The sequence below is a fragment of the Callorhinchus milii genome, unplaced genomic scaffold (assembly GCF_018977255.1).
Source record: "Callorhinchus milii isolate IMCB2004 unplaced genomic scaffold, IMCB_Cmil_1.0 Scaffold1, whole genome shotgun sequence".
NCBI classification, from domain to species: domain Eukaryota; kingdom Metazoa; phylum Chordata; class Chondrichthyes; order Chimaeriformes; family Callorhinchidae; genus Callorhinchus; species Callorhinchus milii.
In genome coordinates this window covers 17,916,024-17,940,902 of record NW_024704742.1, presented here as the reverse complement: position 1 = coordinate 17,940,902, position 24,879 = coordinate 17,916,024, and the positions used below count along the sequence as shown (strand labels likewise).

At 39.4% G+C, this 24,879-nt stretch overlaps 1 protein-coding gene across 6 annotated transcripts in view; it reads left to right on the top strand.

The window, feature by feature from the left end:
* Window positions 1–24,879, top strand: part of LOC121849591 (actin-binding LIM protein 2-like) — a 160,006-nt gene extending 135,127 nt beyond the window's left edge. For 5 of the 6 annotated variants that reach the window (XM_042337721.1, XM_042337716.1, XM_042337713.1 and 2 more), the window contains 6 exons: window positions 1,102–1,246; window positions 1,581–1,639; window positions 3,400–3,451; window positions 3,598–3,605; window positions 4,301–4,381; window positions 24,377–24,879. In XM_042337721.1, coding sequence (XP_042193655.1) covers window positions 1,102–1,246; window positions 1,581–1,639; window positions 3,400–3,451; window positions 3,598–3,605; window positions 4,301–4,381; window positions 24,377–24,490 — 459 coding nt within the window. In that variant the 3' untranslated portion in view covers window positions 24,491–24,879. The remainder of the gene's footprint in view (window positions 1–1,101; window positions 1,247–1,580; window positions 1,640–3,399; window positions 3,452–3,597; window positions 3,606–4,300; window positions 4,382–24,376) is intronic. The other variant, XM_042337723.1, reaches the window with a different exon arrangement.

Here is a 24,879-nt window from a genome sequence, read left to right as displayed (position 1 = left end):
CAGCTCCTGAGGTGTATGAATGTGGATCTATTCCTGGGAATGGAAGAGCTGGTTTCAGCCAACATTCAAAGTTATGAGCCAATTCAAAAGAATTAACCTGACCTTTAATTATTCAGGAAATGTTGGAATTCTTTTGCCAGCTTTTAAAACTAATTTTTTAAATCTTATTTGTTTACGCACAAGCAGCCGCAGCTAATTTTTGGAAAATAACTTTATGATATTAGTAGCCCAGGTCTTCCACTAATCTGGCTTAACTTTGGGTGTAGGATGAGAAATATTATGTTCAGAGCTGATGGCCATGAATCTTTCCGTTCTATGTTCATTTAAATCAAAAAGAGCTGCATTAGATCAAGTGCATTTAAGTGTGCACTAGTCACTATTCGCTGATGAATTATACAAAGTATAATTTGATTTGGAGTTCTATTGGCAATAGAATACTGTTATTTTATATACAAAATGCTAAGGCAGGTATATAAAGGGACTTCACACTTGATGTTCGTTTAAATGAACCTACAGTGATCCAGATTACTGCTTTGTCATTATTCAAGGGCATTTATTATTCTCTAAATAATATATTGATCATATAATTTCATATTAACAGTGATGAATATTAATTACTATAAATTAGTGAATAGTAAAGAATATCCCAATAATGGCAGATGCCATGGTAGACCTCAGCAATTTGTGCATGCTGTATAATTGATTAATGATGTAATCCAAAGGATTAATGAACGCTTTATAATTACTCTGAGTTGATCAAATAACAATTCATTCTGATTACTGGAAAATAAAATGGTCAGCGAACTTGGTAAGTAATTTATTCAGTGGAACAGGCATTTTGTATTGCTCTCATTCTTGCAGAGTCTTGAAAATGTTGCACATCAAATGAGTTCAATTAGAATTTGAGGCAAGATTGCAGGCTTTTTTGCACAATTACAGCAGAACTATTATAAGAAAGAAACAGATTAGAATTTGTTCAGATGCTTCACAACAAAACAACCTAGAGAAATCTGATCAGATTCCATCTGTTTCTAGGTCATTGGGCACAGCATTAGTACTGACTTCCAACAATCATTTCCATGTGTTTGTACTTTACCGTAGGTGAAGGCAAGTTGGTTTAACCTGAAGGGAGAGATGGAAGCCAGGGCTGACAGCTTTGATCTGGACCCTAAATCATCATCTCGAAGCCCTGCTGCTGATAGAGAACCACTGCAAAGGTCAAGCAGTGACTCACTGTTTCGAACAAGTGAGTGCATTCTGCAATTGACAATTTAATCCCCTTTAGTACTTTCACAGGCAAAAGATTTTATTAAGTATATCTAATGGAGGGCAAACAAGTTACTCCTTTGCCCATCTAAATAATAATAATCCTTGCATTTGATACAGCGCATTAACACGTCTTTGAGACGTCTCAAAGCGCTTCACAGAATATACTGTAAAGTATAATGACTGTGTTTTATGGGAGAAACAAGGTAGCCAATTGCGCACAAATCTCATGAAATGGGGTTTAACCTCTTGAGATCTAAATTAAAGCAAGTAGTGGTGCCCTGGTTGACTAAATCAAGCTTGCTTTGTTACAGGAATCCCTCACTCCAAATCCGCTTCCCTTCCCGGTTATGGAAAAAATGGATTACACAAGGTAAAGGAGATTTACATTTAAAAATAAAATATAGCGTAAATTATTACCCTCAAATGACTAGAATATTAATTGATTTGCATAAGCACTGAATGAAACCCCCTGGAAGTTCAGTGCTTTGTTTTAATACGGACAAACTCTACACCTTTCCAATTTGGAGATCACTGTACAGCAGTAGCCTTTTGCAAAGAAAACAGTCTAGTTCCTATTAATACAGTGTCCATTAACTATATTGTCAGTGGGAATATATAGTAAATCATGTACATACAACAACAAATGTACACTTTTAAAGGTTGCACACATTTAAATCATATCAGGAGGACATCCTAAGGCACTAGTACAGTATGTAGGACCAATATCACAGTCTGGAAGATGTTTGATGTTTGACATTTTTTTAACAAAATTACAAACTGTAGTAGTTTTATCCCATAGGACACTGTGTTTGGCTCTGGGAGATCGCTGCTTTTATTTATTGAAATGAGATACAATAAACCTGCTGCAAACCAGTGGAAATGATGCTACTTAAAATAAATACCATGGTATCTATAGAGTATTCTGCAATCCCCTGCTGGCAAGAATTGTTCACATACTCGAGAAATTAAGCCAGGATCCAAAGCTGAAAGCTGAGTATTATGAGAATTAAATGATCTTTGTTGGGGAGGAAACACATTTCTCTCTCTCCCAGTTTCAGCATGAACAAAAGCCCAGTAAACAGAAAGATTCTTTATGGCTGTTCTTTGCCGGTTTTCAGGAAGAAACTTGCCATTTCCATACTATTAGGTAACAACAGTATGTATCCCATATAGAGAGTGTGGAGCGAATGAAATAGGAAGAACATCTTTATCAACTGACTGGTTGAGGAGCATTGATGGAAGTGCTTGTCCAGAAAGAGATGATTATGCTTTGAATTGGTTACTTAAGCCTGGTGCATAAATCTTCTGCAAAGACTGGATATAGTCGCCTACTTTTCTTGCTCTTTAATATTATATAACTCCATGTCATTTTACATCCAAGTGGATGCGGTCTAGAGTGAAAAGATATATATGCATAGTAGGACACATATCAACTATTCTTGGAGGTTGCTTATGGACACTCGTGATTCAACAGACACTGTTGTTGTGTTCCTTCAAGTGGACAACTTAAACTGATGTCTTCCACCAACGGTGAATTGTATGGGAAGAGTAGAGATAAAGCCAAATGGGTCTCAAGTCAGTGACAATTCTGTGTTATCATATAGCTCTGCACAACTGAGAGTAGACAACAGTTCTGAGAGCACTGTGTCCAAAGTCGGGGGAAAGATTACTGTGTCAGGACCACAATCCTGCTTATTGATGTTCCTTATAAACCCCGTTCTGTTCCACGAGCAAAGTCCCGACTGAATCAAGTAACTCAACACAAACCAGGGATTGAATGTCAGACCTTCTTGGTTTCAGTGACTGAAGACCGCAGCACATACACCACATGTAAAGGCTGGTACCTCTCTGTATCCAGAGGTGAATGCTGAACTTTGGTTCCTAGAAACTGACTTGAATATATAATGAAGTACAATAAACATAGTAAAAAATGGAACTTTGCAGGTATAATAAGAAGCCACTTATGGGGCGGAGGAGTCATCATTGGCTCGCTGTAGAGAAGTTCTCCTCGTACACTTGTAATTATGCCTCATCTCGTGAACAGTGCCTGAATTCACCCACCCCATAATGTAGTTTGTGGTGTCAGTAAATGTTTCTCAGACATTTATTCTAGTGTTCCCTCTCCACTAGGCAGATTTTCCCCACTACGAGTCAGATCACGATACCAGTTGGGGAATGCGAGGTGAGGAACCATTTTTAGCACTTTTGCCAGCACAGTAATGTGCAAATTTACTCATAACTAATCTTTTGAGTAATTTGTTTGTTGTTTTAAAAGAAGTCTTACAATATCACTGAAATTCAATACTCTCTTTTCCTTCCTCTTTGCAGAATACAAGGTAAGAAGGACGTGACTCAGGTTAATAAACTTGAGTCCTACCATTGCGCACCTGAGCAGGTTAACATTTCTGTCTTATTTCCTTTGTGTTCTTTTTTCTGTGTTGAACGGTGAGGGCATTTCATTTATGTACAAAGACTACTAAATGTAGAGCATGCATGCATGATATTGATATTTAATGCAAAAGCATGCTGTACCTGGTAATTGTGTTAAATGTGGATTTCCTGTCATGGACAGGCTTGAATGCCTCTGATCTGGAGTGAACCACTTCTTTTCAATGCTCTAAATTTCTGCTCATTGTCTTCCCCTGAATGGAACAGCTGAGAATGACCACTTAGAGCAAGCCTGTGTCATATTTGGTTGAAAAACTAATGGTTTGGTTATAATTCAGCCTCAAAGGGAGCAATAAGGGGAGACAATCTGGGGGAAGGGAAGCTGCCCTAACCTGATAAATAGTTGCGATAGACAGATGTGAACAGTAAACAGCTCCCTTACTTTTTTAAACAATTCTACACTGTCATTGAAGGCCAATAAGCCAACACTCCAAGACTCCCCCAGTAGAATTCCTAGGAATAAAAGAAGAAATGGGTTGAAGATGACAGAAAATAACTGTAATCCAAACCTTATTGTCCAAAATGAAGGATGTGGAGACTAATCAAATGTATCCAACCGTTAAGGTTCTTTTATTTGTTGCAGGTTTATCCTTATGAAATGTTAGCTGTTACTTTGAAAGCTCGTGTCAAACTTCCAAAAGATGTGGACAGAACCAGACTGGAGGTAAGAACGCTCCAGTGTGAGTGAAGCACCGATAAAATTTTATATTTTATATTTTCTTTTGGCAAAAAGAAAGATTTTTTTCCTTTCATCTTGTGCGGTGTCCACCGTGTGAGATGGCTGCAAGATTTATTTGTGAGTGATCGATATTGTGTTTATTTCAACTCTGCAAGCACTAATGATTGTGCATCCATCCAAGCTACTTGGCAGGATAGCTTGGGAAAATCATTCCAATTTATACGGTAGGTCAACTTGCTTATTTTCAGTGATACCCTGTTTATACTGCGAGTGTGCTGGCAAATTGATGTAGTTCCAAAGATACAGTACATATTAAGTCACAATGAACCCGGATCTGACATTGGAGGAGTTAGTCTCAGGAAGAGGGAATTTGTGCTTGCCAACAGTACAAATACAACTGGCGTGATTCACCCTGGGCTGACTTCTCCATTTGATTGCAGAAAGTTCCCAGATGGTGCATTGAACTTCTGGGGTCTTACTTTCAACAAGAACTTCTTTTTAATGTTGGTAAAGGCTGATCATGCAACTACCACTTCAGCAATAGTAAAACACGTTGGTATTCTGCATAGATGTTGCATGGTTGTTTTTTCATAGCCCTGATTCAGAACAGGAGGTAAAATATCAGGGTTCACTCTACACTCCACTGCTGGGAGTGAAGCAGCTTCTCTGTTAATCGTACAAACACAGCATTACAACTCAATAAAAGGTCCAGAGCTTTGAGTGTAGATCACTGACATTCAGGGAAACAAGATAAGTCAATATGATACTTTTTTTTTCTTCAATCATTAGCAAGCGGAAAAAAATTTCAAGTCTAATTCGGTTTGATAACCTTCAATCTTAATACTGTTAACACAATAATTATGTAAACAGACCCAAAGTAATTTACCCACTTGATTACTATTACTGCTCTGTGTAATGGAAAAGCAGATGGACTACCATTAACAGTTTTAGCCAAAGCAAATGATAGATCTGATATTTGGATCGTGTTGTGACTCACAAAGTTAATGGTTTTATTTACCCTAGAGAAAACTGCAGTCATCTTTCAAACAAATAAAAAAATGTATTTAATAGAATAAAATATCATGACAAACAGTACTGCAGCCATACGTTCTATAATTTGGTCCGCGTGACAAGAGGGATATGCGTTATGTAGTTTCTGTGTTGGCAAGAATGTGCATAGATGCATTGGACCACATTTAAAGCTGTTTTGTATGGATTCCCCAGGATTAAGGAAGCTATAGCCAATGCTGCTTATACTTAAAGGAGCATATTCCCAATGGTCATAAAGTTACTGACCCTGATAGTGTTCACTTATAATTGGATACCCTTATTCCAACAACCTGCATTTATATAGTGCCCCTCACACAAGGTAGCATCTCAGACCACTTGAATTCCACACCAGCAAGGTCGCTAATTATATCAACCACAGATTCAACATAGTTTTCTTCAGCAGCAACTGCTTACCCTGCCCATTCCCCATAGAGAGGGATAGGTTTCTAACTGAATGTGATCCATATTGACCAGGTTGGATCAGTACACTTGCAGAAATAATAGGGACAATCTGAATGTGCAGAGCTGATCCATTTCAGAAAAATGTGACTCTTCTCTTGCCTGCACACATTCAGATGGTACTAATAGCACAAAAGGATGTAAAGTGATTCCAGGTTTTACTGTAGCTGTCAACAGCTAGAAAGAAATAGAGGTTGGAGGGATTATAAATTATTACCATTGGACATTGACATGATAGTGTCCTGAATGCTGTAAATCAAAGCCAAACTAGGTGGAGCAGTCCTGCTAGATATCAAGCTTGCCTTTGCTTTCTAATGTTAGACACAGCTTGTGAACAGCAGAACTCTCTCTCTCTACATATATATATATCTATAAAGATGAATAATTTACTTGAAAGTAGTTATTGATTGTGTGACACTTTTAATCAGTGACATTTGTCAGGTTTGCTCTCTGCTTGAGCACTCCTCCTAGGTTTTAGAAGTGGTGTGTTCTTTTCCTGGTGTTATCCGTAGAGTATATTGCTGCTCCCTGCTGGTTAAATCTTGTTATACCATCTATTGTTTCCCTAAACGTTTCAATATTTTTGAAGATCTTTGTGATTTGTGAATTTTAAGAAATCCATCTATTTTAAGGGGCAATAATATTTCATTTTAAGGGACAATATTATTATGCCATAGATAATAATAATCCTTGCATTTGATATAGTGCTTTTCACGTCTTCTAGACGTCTCAAAGCACTGCACAGAATATACTGTAAAGTGAATTGACCGTATGTTTGTGGGCAAAACGCGGCAGCCAATTGCACACAACAGTGTCCCATAAACAGTCCTGGATTGAGTGACCAAATTATTATTGTTTTTTTTTCTTGAGGGATTATTATTAGGTGTGTGGAGTAAGGAAACTTGCCCAAGGTTTTGCCCTTCCGGGAAACGAACCCAGGTCTCTCGCTTGCGAGGCAAGTGCTCTAACTACTGAGCTACAGAACTCCATATAGTTTATTCTCATTAATTGATGTTCATATTTTATATTAATGGATATAAAATCAAACGTGTGAGAGCATTGCCACCAGCCGCTGCCTGCAGCTGGGACACACATCCTTTCCAATGAGCAACGATTCCACAAGTTGGAGGTACAGAGCTTAAGCAGCAGATTCTTACCTCTCTGCATTTCCAATCAAGCGCTGGATGTATAAATGTATGTTCACAAACTCAGACTTCAGGTAATAACTTCCAGCAGCTGTCATCGCAACCCTCAGAGTTGCCTCATCAACTAACTGATGGACATCTACCTTCAATGTGGTAGGAAGACCTTTACAGGACCTTTACCTTTACTTGTGATGTACCAGCTGGCTTGATGATCTAGTGGTCTACAGCATTCTGGGTTTACCCAGAACAACTGTCAAAACATGCCTGCCTTGTCAAAGTCAGTGTCAACCATTTCCAATTCAGTTCTAGCATTAGATGCCCAGCAGGTGTCTGTTAACCCCAGTCCCAGAAGAGTACCAAAGTAACATTTAATTTTCCACATCGCCAGTCTCTTTGAAATATCAATTTACTTTCCCAATTGACACACTCTGTTGGAGAAAATACAAACTTGAATGTATCAGAAACTACTGCAATTTAAGTGCCTTTTGTTCAATCAAAAAACAAATTTTGTAACATTCTGTGACGCACTACATTAGCAAAACAAACATTAAGAGATATGGGGAAAGAGATGGAAAGTGGCCACTTAGAAAAATGGGTGTCATTCAGTGCACTCAATTTACATTCCAATAAAAATCAAATGGTGGTGCATTTCATTTGTCCTTCACTATGCTCTCTCAAACATTGCTTTAAACCACACGACCCTTGTGTAGATACAGTATTTTGACTTATTCAACCATGAAGTAATTTCTGGGATATTACCAGACTTTGGGTTAGTCGTAAAATTTGAAAATTGTGAACCTTATTTTTCTCTCTTCGGTTATTTCTTGTAGGAATTTGTAACACTTATGACAAAAAGGTTGTGACAGTGACATTATTTGTGGGATCAGTCAAGGTTTAATTTGGTTGGTCTTTGGTCTTCGTCAATTATCAGATATTTTCCTGAAGTTTCTTATTGGTATGTTCTGTAAACTCTTTCAACGCTGTCTAGATCCTATCCCCAGACAAGTTTTAAAATTCCCCAATCCGTCCTTTTTTATTAAGATAACTCGTGTCAGGGAACGACCATATGTTCTTTTGCCTTGCCTCTCTCCTGTGATCTCACCCTATAATTGTTTCCTACACATGAGAGGTGATACTCTAGGCTGAACTTGCAGTTCCAGTCAGATTTTTATGTGGTCCGCTTAGTATCTGCCACATATGGAAATCCATCACTGTGCTTAAGAGTATTCAAACCAGACTGAGTTCCACATATGCATGGCAGCGAAACATGGAAATCTTCTGTGTGTCTAGAAAGAAATACAGACTTTCTTACTGGAGGGATTCACCTTCTTATCTAATTCTGGAGAGTATTAGGTGCAGTGTAGAAAAAGCCAATGCATTGGGGTTTGCTGGAGTTTAACCAGCTAAAAGCTGTCAGCATGTCATCAAAAGCACTGTTTGTGTATAATAATGTGGTTTTTCTGCTTCTTTGAGGCACATGACTGCTTGACAGGATACTATCAGCAGGTGGCACTCTTCGCAAGCTTCAGCTCTTCCAGAATGATATCAGCATTTGATTTAACAATTCAGCAAAATATCATCATTTTAGGATGTTCCGACAATTATCAATATATTTCAAATACCATTTTCCATCTTAACATTTAAACGGCCATCAATTTAGCACCCAGCATGGACTAATTGGGCTGAATGGCCTGATTCTGTGCTACATCATTCTATGATTCTATGTAATACTATGTAACATTTTGTGATTGGTCTTTGCATTGTGTTTAAAGAAATAATACAATAACAACAAATTCAACATTTTCGCTAAAGAAATCACTGAAAGCATGAATGAAAGCATCTCCCTTTGTATATAAGTTTCTTTTCTTTCTACAATCTATAAATAGACCGCATATAAAGTCGAAATGTCTCAAAGAGCTTTGTGTGAAATTGCTGTAAAGTGTAGTGACTGTTGAAAACTGGGCAACCAATTTGCACACAGCAGATCACACAATCAGCCATAGTTGTTGAAAGGTGAATTTATGTGGAGGATTGTTGGCTAGGATGATGTAAGAAACTTAACTTTTCAAATAGTATCATGGGATCTTTAACACTCATCTGAAACAAATAGGATCTCAGTTTAATATCTACCTGAGTACAGCAATAATAATAATAATAATTCTTGCATTTGATATAGCGCTTTTCACGTCGGGAGGACGTCCCAATGGGAATTAAGCCTAGAATATTAGCTCATTGTCCTGATATGAGGCTTAAACTTGTGGAGTCCTGTAGCTCAGTGGTTAGAGCACTCGCTTTGCAAGCGAGAGACCTGAATTCAATTCCAGGCAGAGGGCGAAACCTTGGGCAAGTTTCCTTACTCCACACGCCTAATAATAATCCCTCCAAAACCGTAAACAATAATAAATTGGTCATTTTCAATCTACGACTGTTTGTGGGACATTGCTGTGCGCAATTGGCTGCCACGTTCGCCCACAAACATACAGTCAATTCACTTTACAGTGTGTTCTGTGAAGCGCTTTGGGACGTCCTCCCGACGTGAAAAGCGCTATATCAAATGCAAGGATTATTATTATTATTATTATTGTTATAAACTCACACCCTTCAAACCCAGAGGCAAGAATGCCATCAAGTGAGCCAAGGTGACACAAAGATTTGACTCGTATGCCCTTCTCTTTTCAACTTTGACGGTGTCTTACCCTTCAGCTTGTTTTCTCAATATAAAAATGAATGCCTCCCTTGTATCTTATTATATTTGAGACAGTGCCTTATCACTGTCTCAGAGTTTTTCTTTCAGGTGAAGTGACTGTATTTGTAGATGAACATTCCCCAAATAAAATTGGTTATTCACTTCATGTTTGTGGGAAATTGTTGGGTGCAAATTGCACATAATTTACAGTGTACCCTGTGAAGTGCTTTGGGACATCCTCCTGATGCGAAAGCTGCTATACCAAATATAATGATTATGGTGATGATTATTTTTTATTGTTATTATTAGCATTGTGCATACAGCAATGTCCCACAAAAGAATTATGAAGTAAATGACCAATTTTATCTGGTGATTTATTGGCCAGAATATCAGGAGGCACTCATCTCTTTTTGAAACGTGTTAAGGGATAATTAATGTCCATCTGAACAGGTAGACAGGATCTCAGTTTAACTCTCATCCAAAGCACAGCAGCTCCAAAAATGCAGCACATTCTCAGCACTGCAGTGGAGTGTCAGTCAAAGTGGGGCTTGAAACACAACCTTCTGATTCAGAGCCAAGAATGATTATTTTTTATTGTTATCAACTGAGCCAGTGCGGCACCTGGTACCTTGTACGTAATACAAACTAACCTAGAATTCCCTTTTATCGTGTTCTACAACTACAGACTAATTTCTCTTGTGACTTTCTCTCATTTTTCAGACACTTACATCAAAATTGAAGATTTAGTCAAATTAGGTCATTTTGATCAAACTGTAGAACCATTGATATTTAGAGTGCATGAGGAGGCCTTTCGGCCAACTGTGTCATTGAAAGAACATTTGATTCAGTCCCATGTCCCATAGCACCACAAAGTATTCCTTTTTAGATATCTATCTAGTTCCCCCTTGAAAGCTAATGTTGTCCCTCCCTTGTCCCTCGCCCTCAGCAGAATATTCCGTATCCAAGCAACCCTCTGTGTAAAACAATCCTCCAGATCGCTCTCTTCGGTCAGTTTCTAATTATCTTAAAGTGACTCCCACTTGTCATTGGTTTACCGACCCATGGAAATAATTTCCCCTTAATAACAATATCAAAACCCTTCATAATTGTAAAGAACTCTATCAGTTCATCCTTTCACTCATCCTATTAATCCTGAGGTCTAAACAATGCAGTTATTTATCCTGAACGTGTGCTCACTGAAACATCATCCCGAAGACCCACTGACTCGACTCCTCCCGCCGCACTCTCAAACCCTTAAGCTGACCCGGCTTTTGCTCATCTTTCCCCTCCCCCCAATCTGGCTCTGATACCCAGTCAGATGCGTAAACTGTTTTGCAGATATCCTGCCAATGTAGGAGGCACTATATAATTGTATCTACCATACGAAGAAATCCATCTCCATGCTTAAGAGTATCGAACCAGACACAGTTCCATGCATGCCACCGACACATGCAAGTTCCAATGTCTGGAATGGAATGCACAGGGCACATACGCTGTCTGCCTAATTGAAAAGAGTATTCGGCCCAGTTGGCAAGAGCCAAGGCTTGGGGATCCGATAATGTGCATTGGAGCATTATTGGAGTTTAACCAGCTAAAACCGTACAGCTTGCCATTGAAAGCACTGTCTGGCAAGCTTCCCGTTGCTTGTCCAGTTAGGACCACCCTACTCATTGAGGCTTTGGCACTATATAAATATAAATTGTATTGTAACTGTAGCTAACACTCCTAGCTCTTGATCAGAGTTGGCCCACACAGTGAAACAGGAAATCAGTACCAGATTCAATATCAACCAAATGTGAATCTGGGACGGAAACCTCAGTATCAAGTCAATCAATTATTCAACAACACCCACCCTATTAATTCATCACAAGTGATGAAAGTGTGATGATTCTTAATGGATTTAGATTCAGTGTGGTAAGTCTGCAAAGAAATATTGCATTTTCACCCTATAATTATGGAAAGATTATATTAACTGCTGCAAACTCTGAGAATATAAAGGAGGAAAAGACGAGATTGTTAATGTGAGGAAGCTTTGTTCAATGGGGTGAGGATGTAAAGATTCTGGCAAAGCTGAGGTGCAATGCAGCAAGGCTCTGATTATGCTTTAGGAGTCTGCAGAGGGATACAGGCTTATGCCACATCTGGTTGGATTACAATTTTACAATTTTAATTCGAACACTTCTAGATTGAGTGTGACCTCACTCTAACTGACACTCCTAGCTCTTTACCAAATATTAAACCAATATTTGGTTCAGCACAAAGTTATTTTTTTTGGAGTCCAAATTATTTGTAAAAGATATTCTGCCTTTCCTATCTTCAGCTTTCTGCCTGCTTTGCAGCTGTATCGGGTTCTCTGCCAATGATGCTCCCAAGCATCTGATATTTTTTCTCACTCCGGGGAGTGCCTGGCCTCGCACTGGCACCTTCTCCTGCTGGCAAGGCTAGGAATGGGATTTGAGAGCATTGCCCAGCGCCCTGGTATCATTCCTGTTAAATGGATTTCCATCGCTGCAGCATCCACAAGAGAGTAACCCCTCTTTGCCAAGACAAAAATAGATAACATCTCTTTCAGGCAAATCATGCAAGCTTCAGCCAATTGCCAAAACATTAGACAAGAACATTTCTGTGACTATTGTACACTGAGGTTTTGACTAAAACTGCAGACAGGATTATCTAAAGTGATACAATAAAAGGGTTTACTTTAATACCTATGTTGTGATAGTATCTTGGATTTAGAGGTATTACTTTTGGACCCTTGGCTTTTGCTGTCTTGTGATGAAATGTATTTTTCACAGACTGGGGAAAGTACAGTTAAAAATTATATTATAAAAATAAGAAATGTAACTGTTAAAATGTACCATTTGTTGCCAAAAAATGTGCTTTTGATTGAAAACAGCTGACACATCAGTTTGCTGTCCCTTTGTTGACGCACTGTAAAGTGGGAACTGACAGTATTAATTTGCACAGTGTATCTGTATTATAGAGAAACAAAGTCATGTCCCACCATTATTATCCTGGAGGACCCAGTACTTTTACAAATAGTGTTGAGCTTTCAATTCACTCTCAAAAAAGACATGAAGATTGAAGTGACAATAACTGGATTTATTCTTAAACACAATATTGTTTTGCTTTAGAGAAATGTTTAAGAGCAACGGTTTAAGGGGTGAAGAATGTGATGTTTCTACTCAAATGTGTATCACATCAAAACCATTAAGAAGTATTTCAATGTTCACCTTGATATTACAGTAAAATGGATGCATTCCTCTTTTACTGATAGCTACAAAACATTCTAGATAATTTTAAGATGTGTTCACATTGTACTTTTCACAGTTAATTGCCACAAAAAGCCCATGATTATCCATGGTAAAGCTGAGCTGCGCAGTGTGATGTGAATCTAAATCGCACACAAAACCTGCCCTTGACAAAGAGTGCCTATTCTTTAAGAATCTTTCTATTCTTTAAACTACAATATAACATGCTTCATTTTAATAATAATCCTTGCATTATCGTGTCTTCAAGAAGTCTCAAAGCACTTCACAGCATATACTGTAAAGCTTAGTGACTGTGTATTTTGTGGGCGAAACCTTCATTATAATGCAAGTTCACGTATTGCACAGTTGGAATGTGGACCCTGAACTTACTTACATTAGACGTATGCATAGATGCACACTCCACCTCATGGAGCCAGTGTGGAACCGCGGTGTGCGGTTCAGCTTTACTTACCTTCCGCAAAATTGCCGGACTCCGCCAATACATCTCTCCTCAAGCACTGAGACCATCATCCATGCTTTCATCATGTCCATTAGATTACGTCCACTGTCTGCTCACCGGACTTCCGAACTCTTCCCTCCAAAAGCTCAAGACCATTCAGGTTACACAAGCCTATTATCACCTTTCTTGGCTCCATTGATTCCCATTTCCCTTGGCATCACTGGCTCCTCATTCCCACTTTTAACTCTGTCCATGGTCTTGCTTCTACCTACCTCAGCAATCTATTAAAACATTACTAACCCGTCTGCTCCCTCCGTTCGGCGGGCACTAGCCTACTCTGTATGTTTTGCCCTGCCTGCCCCATCATCGGTAGTCAGACCTTCAGCCTTTCTGTGGAACTCTCCGGAAATTGATGCCGGGGCTCCTCAGCCTCACCTCATCCGCTGCCTTCTTCAATGCCCATTTCAAGACCTTCCTTTTTGACCTCTCCTTCGGTCATCCTCCCAACTCCACCTCATTGCTGAGGTGAAAACCCTTCACTGTCCAGTGTCTCGGGATAACCTCCTAATACAAAAGGCACTACATAAATGCAATTTAATAATAATAATCGTTGAATTTGATATAGTGCCTTATCATGTCTTTGAAACGTTTCAAAGAGCTTCACAGAACATACTGTAGATTGAATTGACTTTGTATTTTATGGGCAAAACGCAGCAGCCAATTGCACACAGCAGTATCCCACAAACAGTCATAGATTGAGTGATCAAATTATTATTATTTTTGTAAGACATTATTACCCCAGAAATTCAATCCGCCAATCGACTAACAACCGGGTTCCTACTTACTGCTAGGTAAACGGAGTAAGGGAACTTGCCAAAAGTTTTGCCCTGCCCAGGAATCGAACCCAGGTCCCCTCACTTGCAAGGCAAGTGCTCTGGGACGCTACCCTGCATGAGAGATGACATATAAATGCAAGTTGTTGTTGAGTGCTCTAACCACTAATTTGTTGTTGGTGTTGGTAGAGCAAATTCAGAGTTTTGCCCAAAAGGCTTAGTTGCTCAGATGCAGAATTCTAATATTGGTTGTTAATTTTTTTTAACAAGCCCTCCACCTCCACCCCCGCCCCCGACCAGTGTGATGAGGAGTAAGAATTCTAAGTCAGGTTTCCCACTCAAACGCGTTCCACTGCTGGAAGTGATATTGTTCCTCCACCAGATGTTAAATTAGGTGGAATCAGATGGAAAATGACATTCTCCATCTGGAGGAAGCTGTGAAAACATCTAATGAGAAATTGATTGCAAAGTCTATCTGTGAATGATATAAAAACATGATAGCCGTTTCATTTTTTTACCATGTTTTTATGAAATAAACTATGGGGTCGCCATAAAATGTTAGTGGAAAAGAATATATGAAAAAGATTTGGAACTGCCGTGAAAAAAGAAACTTTCCCAATTGAAAAAAAATGCAAGATATCAAATTAAATTTGTAGTTGGTTAAATTGCTGGCCTTTTACCTCCATGGTACTGTATGGACTGAATCCACCATATATAGATGTGTTGAAAATCTTTTCTTTTTTCAGGTTGGATTGTCTCAGTGAAATGATCACGAACAGTTACAATATAATACAATACAAATCCAGATTTATATAGCATCTTTCATGCTGGGAGGACAACGCACTGGACAATCCAGGCTTTGCACCTGGGGGTGGGGTGTGGGGGGGAATTGAAGATTGCCAAAACACAGTGAAAGAGAAGGGTCTTGAAGTGACCGGATGAGTTGAAGGGACTCCAGGATGGAGTTTAAGATTTACTGAAAGCCTGACTCCAGATGATGGAGCAGGTGAGGTGAGGGACGTGAAGCAGGCCGGTACCCGCTGAACGGAGGGAGCAGCTGGGTTGGTCGGGTTAGAGGAAGCCGCAGAGGTAGGTTGGGGCAAGACCATAGAGGCATTTAAAAATCAGGACAAGAAACCCAAAGGCCAGCATTAAACGGTCCAGAATTCCCTGCCTCACTCACAAATCTTTTTCTGACATTGGAGTTACATTTCAGACAAAACAGAAGTGGCNTTTTTTTAACAATCCAGCCTGCCCAACCTAGGTGTATTGCATGTGATATTGGGTGATAAGGAGAAACAACCGTGAATGCAAACTCGAAAAGTTTGTACCAGCCAGTGACTGGTAGAAGGAGCCATTTAGAAACTTGCTGCAAAAGGGGTGACATTTGCAAACCAGATTCATTGGAAATTGTAGCTTCCATTTTGGAAGACTCTGAATAAAATAAAAGCTAAGCCAGAAACATCTGTAAACAAGCTGGACTTTACCACAGTTCTCTAATATTGCAATTCGGTTTTCCTAAACCGGAAGTTGCAATTAGTGATTTATAATATTGCTTGTATTTGATACAATGCCTGAAATCAAAACATCTCAAAGCATTTTACAAATGTTACTGTTAAATGTAGTTTCCTCCAATTTCCTTGCCTTCATTTTTTGTTGTTAAATGGCTTTTCATTAGTACCTGTGGTTTTAGATTTTGCCAATAATACTTTACCCAAATACTTTGTAAAAATGCAATCCTCCAGATAAAATTAGTCATTCACTTTATGGCTTTATGTGGGACATTGCTGCGCACAATTTGCTTGCAACATTCACCTTCATAGTCACGATACATTACAGTCAATCCCATGAAGTGTTTTAAGATGTTATGACAACATGATAAGGCATGGTGTACCAAGTAAATAATAATAATCCTAACAATTAACATATCCTTTCATGTCAGGAGGATATCTTAGTGCTTTGCAAGATGTTAATGCAAGAATTACTATTGTAATGACTTTGACCAACAAAAAGAAGAGTTTCGCTGGCCCCTTAAACAGCCTGTTGCATAAACAAACAGGTTTCTACATATAGTTTTGTCACACCTTCTGTGTAAGTTGTCAGTGCTATTAAAAAGTAGGGAGTGGATTCGCAGTGCCATGTTCTGTTGTGATTGTAGTTGTGCTAGCTCTGCAATCCATTCCAAAGCTTTGGAATCTTTGGAACAGGTGCACCCCTAGAAAACACATTCCCCCAAATCACAGAGAATATAATATTTCACCGGTTGTACCTGCATACATTTAATGGGTAAATCAGTATCTGATTTTTTTTTTACAGGTGAAGAAAATAAACTAGTTTATCTAACTCTGTGATTAACAAAGATCCAGAGTGTTATACATCAGTGCGACTGGAAATGCTCTATCATTAAGTAGTGGAATTTATTAGGTGTAAGTGTAGTATCAACTGACAGCTGCCAATGAACTGCAACTGATGTTTACCTCTCATTTGCTGTTGTATAATAATTGATCCAAGAAAAATTTATTACACTTGACTAGATGTCAAAACCATAACTGATATCAAAACCAAACCTTAGGCAAGTTTCCTTACTCCACACGCCTAATCATAATCCCTCCAAAAAAACAAAACAATAATAAATTGGTCATTTTTAATCCACGACTGTTTGTGGGACACTGCTGTGCGCAATTGGCTGCCACGTTTCACCCACAAATATACGGTCAATTCACTTTACAGCATATTCTGTGAAGCGCTTTGAGATGTCTAGAAGACATGAAAGCGCTATAACAAATGCAAGGATTATTTTATTATTATACCTGTGACCAGGACTCCCTCTGCCTCCTCGTCCTCCTGGATCTCTCTGCTGCATTCAACACAGTCAACCACACCATCCTCCTCCACCGCCTCCCCCTCTCCAACTTTGTGGGACCGCACTCGCATTGTTCGAGTTCTACTTAACAAACCACCTCCATTTCATCTCAGCAAATGGTTTCTCCTCCCACCCCCGCCCGGTCACCTGCGGCGTACCCCAGGGCTCCATCCTTGGCGCTCTTCTTTTCCTTATCTATATGCTCCCTCTGGGCAATGTCATCCTCAGACGTGGGGTAAACTTCCACATTTATGCAGATGACACACAAATCTACTTTGCCTCCTCCAGTACCAACTCCAGGTCTGCTGATGTTCTATCAGTTTGTCTGGCAAACATCAAAGCCTGGATGAGTGTAAACTTCCTGCAGCTGAATGTGGACAAGATGGAAGCCATACTCCTTGGCTCCGGTCAACATCTTCACTCCTGAGGATCTGAACTCAAACTCCCAGGGCTCTCTCTCAGACTCACAGAACCAGTGCACAATCTGGGTGTCTGATTCAACCCCCAGCTGTTCTTCCTCCCCCACATCGGGTCCCTGACCAAGACCGCCTTCTTCCACCTTCGTCACATTGCCTGCCTCCGACCGTTCCTTGCCCCATTTCCAGCCGAAACTCTTGTGCATGCGTTTGTCACCTCCCGCCTGGATTACTCCAACGAACTCCTCGACGTTCTCCCCAGCTCCACTATTCAAAAGATCCACTCAACTGGCACCGGCTTCCTGCTCAACCCTCGCATCCTCCGCCCCACCATCGGAGGTCGGGCTTTCAGCCACTATGCACTGAAAGTCTGGAATACTCTCCCTCAATCCTTCCGCGTTGCCCCCTCTCCCCTTTTTCACGTCCCGCCTGAAAACCTTCCTGTTCGACCATGCTTACAGCCACCTCCCACCCCGCCAGCTCGGAATCAGGATCCACCATTGTTAGGCGCTCTGAGACACTACCCTGCGTGGAGGATGCAATATAAGTGCAAGTTGTTGTTGTGCGGAATTAATTTTGTATAATGACTTTGGCATTAAGAGTTAATTTTGTTTGTTAAAGTTCTTTCCCCCGCCACATCGGCACCAGCATTTGTAAATCAATTTCTAAACCAATGAAAACCATAAATCTATCAATTGTGACATTGGCAATGCAAGCCTACCACCACTTTAATCATATTAATCGTATTAATAATAGTAAATCTTACATTTGGCAACATCCCAAAATGCTTCACGGGATATACAGTAAAGTGCAGTGACTGTGTGTTTTATGGGCAAAAACAGCCCAATTTACATATACCAGTGACCCGCAGACATGAAGTGAATGACCTGTTGTTGGCCAGGACATCGGGAGAAACATCATTCTCTTTTGAATAGTGCCATGAGACCTTTAACATCCAACTGAACAGGCAGATGGAACTTTGGTTCATCCGAAGGACGGGACCCCTGACAATGCTGCACCCCTTCTCCCCCCGCCCCCAAACTAGCGTTACATTGGAGTGTCAGCCTAGACTATATGAGTTTGAAGTACTGACATGGGGCATGAATCCATAGTGTTCTGACACACAGGCCAGAATGCTAATTGTCACCGTATGCAAATTGGTTGTAGTGTTTGCCTACAAAATACACACTGCCTTCCCTACACCCCCTCCAATGCCAAGGATATCTAATTTGCAAAATTCACAAAAGGATTTGTAAATGCCGAATCCCAACGCATCACAGCTAATAGTCTGAACTTCCACTAAAAAACTGACTTCAGGGAAGGTGATACTGAGATCAGTGTTCAAGTAAAGTTCCAAAAAGTCAATCCCAATTCAGCTGGGATTCAGTGATTCTAATTAATTATCCACATCTTACAAATCAGACCCCATGATGTCTGTACAGCGATAATTGTTCACAGTGCTCCAGGTGGGGCCTGATCAATCCATTATAACACCGTCACACACATCCTGACCTAGAATGTAAAATTGTATTTGTTTGGTTTGAGAAATGTGAGTGATTTCAGTGCTATTTGCATTATTGATGTCGATTCTGTCAACGTCTGCTCTGCGTAATTTAATATGAATTGTTTTTATTTGCTATAGATTATTGTAGAGAAAGTGAATAACCTGAAATAAATGGGTTATGTAATAATTTTTTTAATGTCTTCTCTCCCACCAAAAAGATATATAGATCTACATACTAGATGACTTGTTTCTTGTGATCTCTAAGCTGTTTGAGTGAGATAGGAGCCGATTTGACAGCTGTCAGCTATGAACCATGCATAACATCCGCTGTCATTGCTGTTTGTTTGGTATCAGCATCAATCTGCATTGTACTTACCAGGTGCTATCTTGGTCAGCTAATTCTCAAAGGAATAGTGCCAGCATAAGTAGGGGAATTGTAATAATGAGAGGCTCATGTGCGTGCATAATGGTTGTTGAAGTGGCCATGAAAATAGATACCGAAGCCTGCTGTTTAGTGACTGAGTGTTATTCAGACATTGGTCTGAACTGTGATCTGAAAGATTGAATGATTAGAAATTCTGTGCTACTTTTTAAAACCAATTTGTAATGATGCACGTATATTGTTGTGGATAGTATAGTGGATAATAGTCAGGATACCAGCGGATTGTTTATTTTTGTTGTGCCTTTAATAGCACTGCACCCTTTAAATAGTTTGGTTTTTTATCAAATTACTGCTGAATTGGAGGAAGGGGATTACTTGTATACAGATTATATGTAAAGCTTCATATATTTTCTACTTTGTAGTACAACAAAAAGATGATCTAATTTGGAGGCAACTTAACAAAACATGAAAACCAATTAATTATTTTGATTAAAATCAAAGAAAGCATATTTTTTCTGCTCGATTTAAGGTCATTTTCTTTTCCAAAGTGTTTCCTGAATATAGATTATTTTGGGGGGATTCTGGTGGTTCCTAAATGGCTTGCTATTGTTGACAGCAGTTTGTTACTATTAGGTTTATTTTCTGCCTTTCTTATCTCTGTAGTTCAAGCAAAATACTTAATTTTGCTTGAAATACAAACAATTCACTTTACAATATATTTTGTGAAGCATTTTGAGACTCAATAGCATGATAAGGCAATCCGTGATAAGGATCAGTAAAGTTGAGTCAATTTAACATACTCGTAAAAAACAAATGTATTTCTAGTTATCTTCAAATGCAATCGAGATGAAGCCCATCCTTAAAGTGTAAGTCATTAAAATGTCATTAAAAATAAGACACATCATAATACTGTAAGACAGCAGTATATTAGGACTTGCAACAGTAGATCAAGTCTCTTTTTTAAATGTGGATATAATCTGTGCTTACAGTAAACCTGTGATATTTGCAGTTATGCTCATCTGCAGATATATTGGATTTATATTTACGCAAATTTGATCAAACTTTGTTCATTGCTGATTTTGGTCATTTTAATGTAAATGTTCTGTTATTCCAATTTAAGAGTTTTATTGAATCTATAAATAGAGAAGCCCACAGCTGTTGTTTTAAATCCCAATTGTGACATCCCGTGTCACTGACTGTGCTGTTGAATTTGATATGATCCATGTTTTGTCTTCCTACAACTAATTCATTCTGTTTTAATTAGTCACACTTCTCTGCATTCCTAATTCTGAGTTTTCAGTCGGTTGAACTCTCGATGTCTTGGATTAATCTGTTATAGCAAAATATTATTTACAGTGAAATTTGCTAAGTTAGAATTTTATTGGAAGGATCACCATATGTACAACAGAAGTCTGAATAACTGTAACTGATCAAGACTGCACAACCATTGTACTGTATTATGAATGGAGTTTCATTGGTATGCAGGCTTCCACTGTTGATAATTGATTAAAATTGTGATGAGAATTATATTTAAAGTTTTTCACCAAGATGGTCACTTAATGATTCCATCGAGCAGAGCAACAACTGCAACTGCTGACAACCGCTTTAATCCCAACACTGGTCTTTTAAAAACTAGTTGTATCCATCTGTTATTTTCGTGAGCTTTGGTGGTGGAGTTCTGTATAGATATTTATTTCTGAATTTGTTTATTATTGATTTAGTCAGATTACTAGGTCCCACAATGTGACTGTTCAACTCCCACTTAGAGAGGCAAAGATTATAGCTCAAACTTAATTTTGATGATTCTCAGAAGATCTGTGACATAAGTCAGACCACCAGATGGAACTAAGTCCTTTGTTTCAAGGGAGTAAAATTTGACCCCTATTAGAATATGAAGTAATATTAATGGAGAGCCACAGAAAAGGCCACAAACCAGAGTGTGCTCTTTTTCCCAGCTGAGGGGGAGAGGTGGCTGATAGTACGATTAAACAGATAGGTTTAAGATAGGTTCTGAAACCGGGGTGGGACAAGGCGGAGGGACCCCAGGATGGAGTTCCATTTAGTGGGGGTGAAAGGGCTGAAGGCTCACCCACTGATAGTCGGGCAGCTTGGGCAGGGGACATTTCACAGGTCAGTGTTTGCTTAGAGGAGGGAGGGACTGGACCAGTAGGTTTGCAGGATGTTGCAGAAGTACAGTAGCATGAGGCGAGTCATAGAGCCATTTGAAAGTGAGAACAAGAATGTTGAATTCAATCTACTGAGGGATAGGAAGCAAATGGAGCTGAACAAAGATAGGGGTTGATGGGCTCACAGAGCCTGACCTGGGCTGCGGAGTTCTAGATGGTCAGCGTGTTATGTACAGAGGAGCTGGGGAGCCTGACGAGTGGGGCGTTGGAGTACTTGGAGTAAAGAAAGACATGTCACTGTATTCTATTGTCATGGAAAATGATGTGTAGATGTTAACACACCTGTGGCTTACATTACCTGCAGACACAGTTTCATCTGTATTTCCTGGCAAAGTGAAGTATTATTTGTGCCATGAATAAACATCCAAGAGTAAATAATCCCTGCATTTGATATAGCACCTTATCAGGACTTGGAATCATTTGGTCTAAGCTGACACTCCAGTGCAGTGCTGGCGGTGTGTTGCATTGTTGGAGGTGCCGTCCTTTGGATGAGATGTTAAACCGAGGTCCCATCTACTATTCAGGTGGACATTAAAGATCCTATGGCAGTATTCGAAAAGAGAAGGGAGCTTCTCTCTCTGGTGTCCTGGCCAAAAAATCCTCCAAATAAAATCGGTCACTCATTCCATATCTGTTTGTGGGACATTGCTGTGCAATCCTGGCTGCCACATTTTGCCCATAAATAACAGTCAAAATCCACTTTATAGTATATCCTCTGAAGCGCTTTGAAATGTCTCAAATACACGATTAGGCGCTATATCAAATGCAAAAATTATTATTATTATCACACCAAAATGTTTAAAAGTTCTCCACAGAGTTTATCTGTACAGTGTAGTGACTGCATATTTGTCGTTGAAACTAGCCCCTCAGCTAAATTAAATTCCTCTGCGCTTTCAGTTTCATGCACCATAATATTTCCAGAGATGAACTGGACAGGAAATGACCTTGTAGAACACACTGGCCATTTCCTCTCAGAAATAAAGATTAAAAAAGAAAATTAAGAAATTTAGCAACATGATCCCCATATTGTTTATCCACCATCACCAATATGGAAGACGGGAAGAGGGAAGTATTATGTCAAGTTGAACTCGCAACAGGTGCTCTGTTTTTAAAGCAGTGGAATTTCTCAACTACTTCCTCGAGGACTGCATTATGTCAAGTTCCACTCCCTTTGTGGTGTAGCAAAAAACAGATGTTGGACAGAAAATTGAGGGTTAGAATAATTCAGCTAATTTGCCTTGTGGAAATCTGGCTTGAGGTGAATGCAATGGAGGCTTACCTCAATAACATGATTTAAAGACCAAAGTAATGATTACACAAAATCTACATTGGTGCTGTAATGTAAAGAAGACATTGGTCTAAGATTTGCATTGTGTTACATTGCAAAATCATACAACATAATTTAATATATATATAGGGCCTTTAATGCTTGGAGGATATCTTAAAGCACTTCACACAGTTGACTGGGAGACCTGGCTAAAGGTTTGCTCATGCAGGGGGTTGAGAGAGGTGGCTAATAAACAAGGCAAACAGGATGCTGGGTTATATTGTTAAACTAATTGAGGTTAGGTCCCCAGATGTCGTTCTCAGTTCTTGCAATGCTCTCGTCAGACGGCAAGTTGTATCCTGCACACCGTTCTGGTCACCGTGACACAAGTCAAACCCTAAAAGCAGTATAGAGGAAAGCCAACTAGGATCATCCCCAGTTTTAGAGGAATGAGCTAGGAGCAATGACTAGACAAGCTAGGACTCTTCAATCTTGAGAGAGTTGACTCAGAGGGACCGCTTAGAGATGTACAATTTTTTTGATGAGATTGAAAAAGTAAACCCAGATCAATACTCTAGGTTGTATCATGACTGTAGAACAAGAGGACATAGGTTTAGAATAATTTCAGGCCAGAAGCCAGACGTTTTCTTCATGCAGAGGGTAATCAACGACTTTTTAAATGTTCTGGAGGAATGAGAACATGTAGCCTTAACAAGAGTCTTCCTCCAGACTAACCTTGTGAAAGAGCAACCATAAGGCAGCTTCTGGATTCAAGGAGCAAAGGGATAGGCGGAATGGCTTCAGGAGGGAGTTTCAGAATAGCAGAATTGCTGAAAGCTCAACCACCAATGGTAGGATGGAATGGGCAGAGATATAAAGCAGGTCAGTGTTTGCTGAGTGGAGGGAGCGCTGGGGCAGTGGGGTTGGCTGAGGTAGTGTGTATTCTGAAGTGTCCTCCTTTTCCTCAGCCGAGGATTCCCCTCCACCTTGATAGATAGGGCGCTCGACCGTGTCCATCCTATTTACTGCTAACTAGTCTATATAATACCTAAACATACAACTTACAAAAGATAAATTCAGTTATGTAAAAGCATTATGCACTATTTCAAAAATCGTAAGTAAGACTGCTTTATGTTATATTGCACTATGACTGGCCTGTCACTGATAATGTATATCTCTCACTGTGCATTTGGGTAAACTTTGCAAGAGTAATTTATCATAATCAATGTCTAACCATATGGAATAATCAAAGCACTCTACATATTTGACCCCATTTACGTGGACCTGTGTAGCAACAGATCTGCTGTCAATTAATTTATTGGCTGATTCGGTGACAAACTGTAAATTACGTAATGTAATGACTCATTGAATAAATCCACTATATTGTGTAGTACTGAAGCAGACAGGTTTTGTTTGTGGCACATGAAGATTCATCTTCCTTTTTGACATGTGTCAATAATAACTTTTCTTTTTTCCAGCGCCACTTGTCTCCAGAGGAGTTCTTCCGTGTGTTCGGGATGACTATAGAAGAATTTAATCGGCTGGCGCTATGGAAGAGAAATGACCTGAAGAAGAAAGCACGGCTTTTTTAACTGAAAAAAGATATATTTCAGCAGGGAAAGTTCTCCTTAGCAATGAAGATCCCAGCAGAAGACAAAGCGGTACTCATGGCTGAAACATTTCATGTGTAATTTCATCACCGAATGAATAATCAGAGCAATTTTTGAGAAGGTGTGCAAAGCTAGAGGTTGTGTGTTTTGCTAATCTTGCATGAAAAGCTGAGCATTGTAACCAGTAAGCTCTAAGCTTAGACTGTTGTTTGCTGAGAATCTCTGAGAAGTAACTGTCTAGTTACATTGTAGCGCAAAACGACTGCTTAAACACAACGGTTTGAATGGAGCATTTGGATTGAGGATGTTAAACAGGTTTGGATTTCTTGCATTTGACAGCAATAATATAGCTGGGTGAACACTGTAGTAGT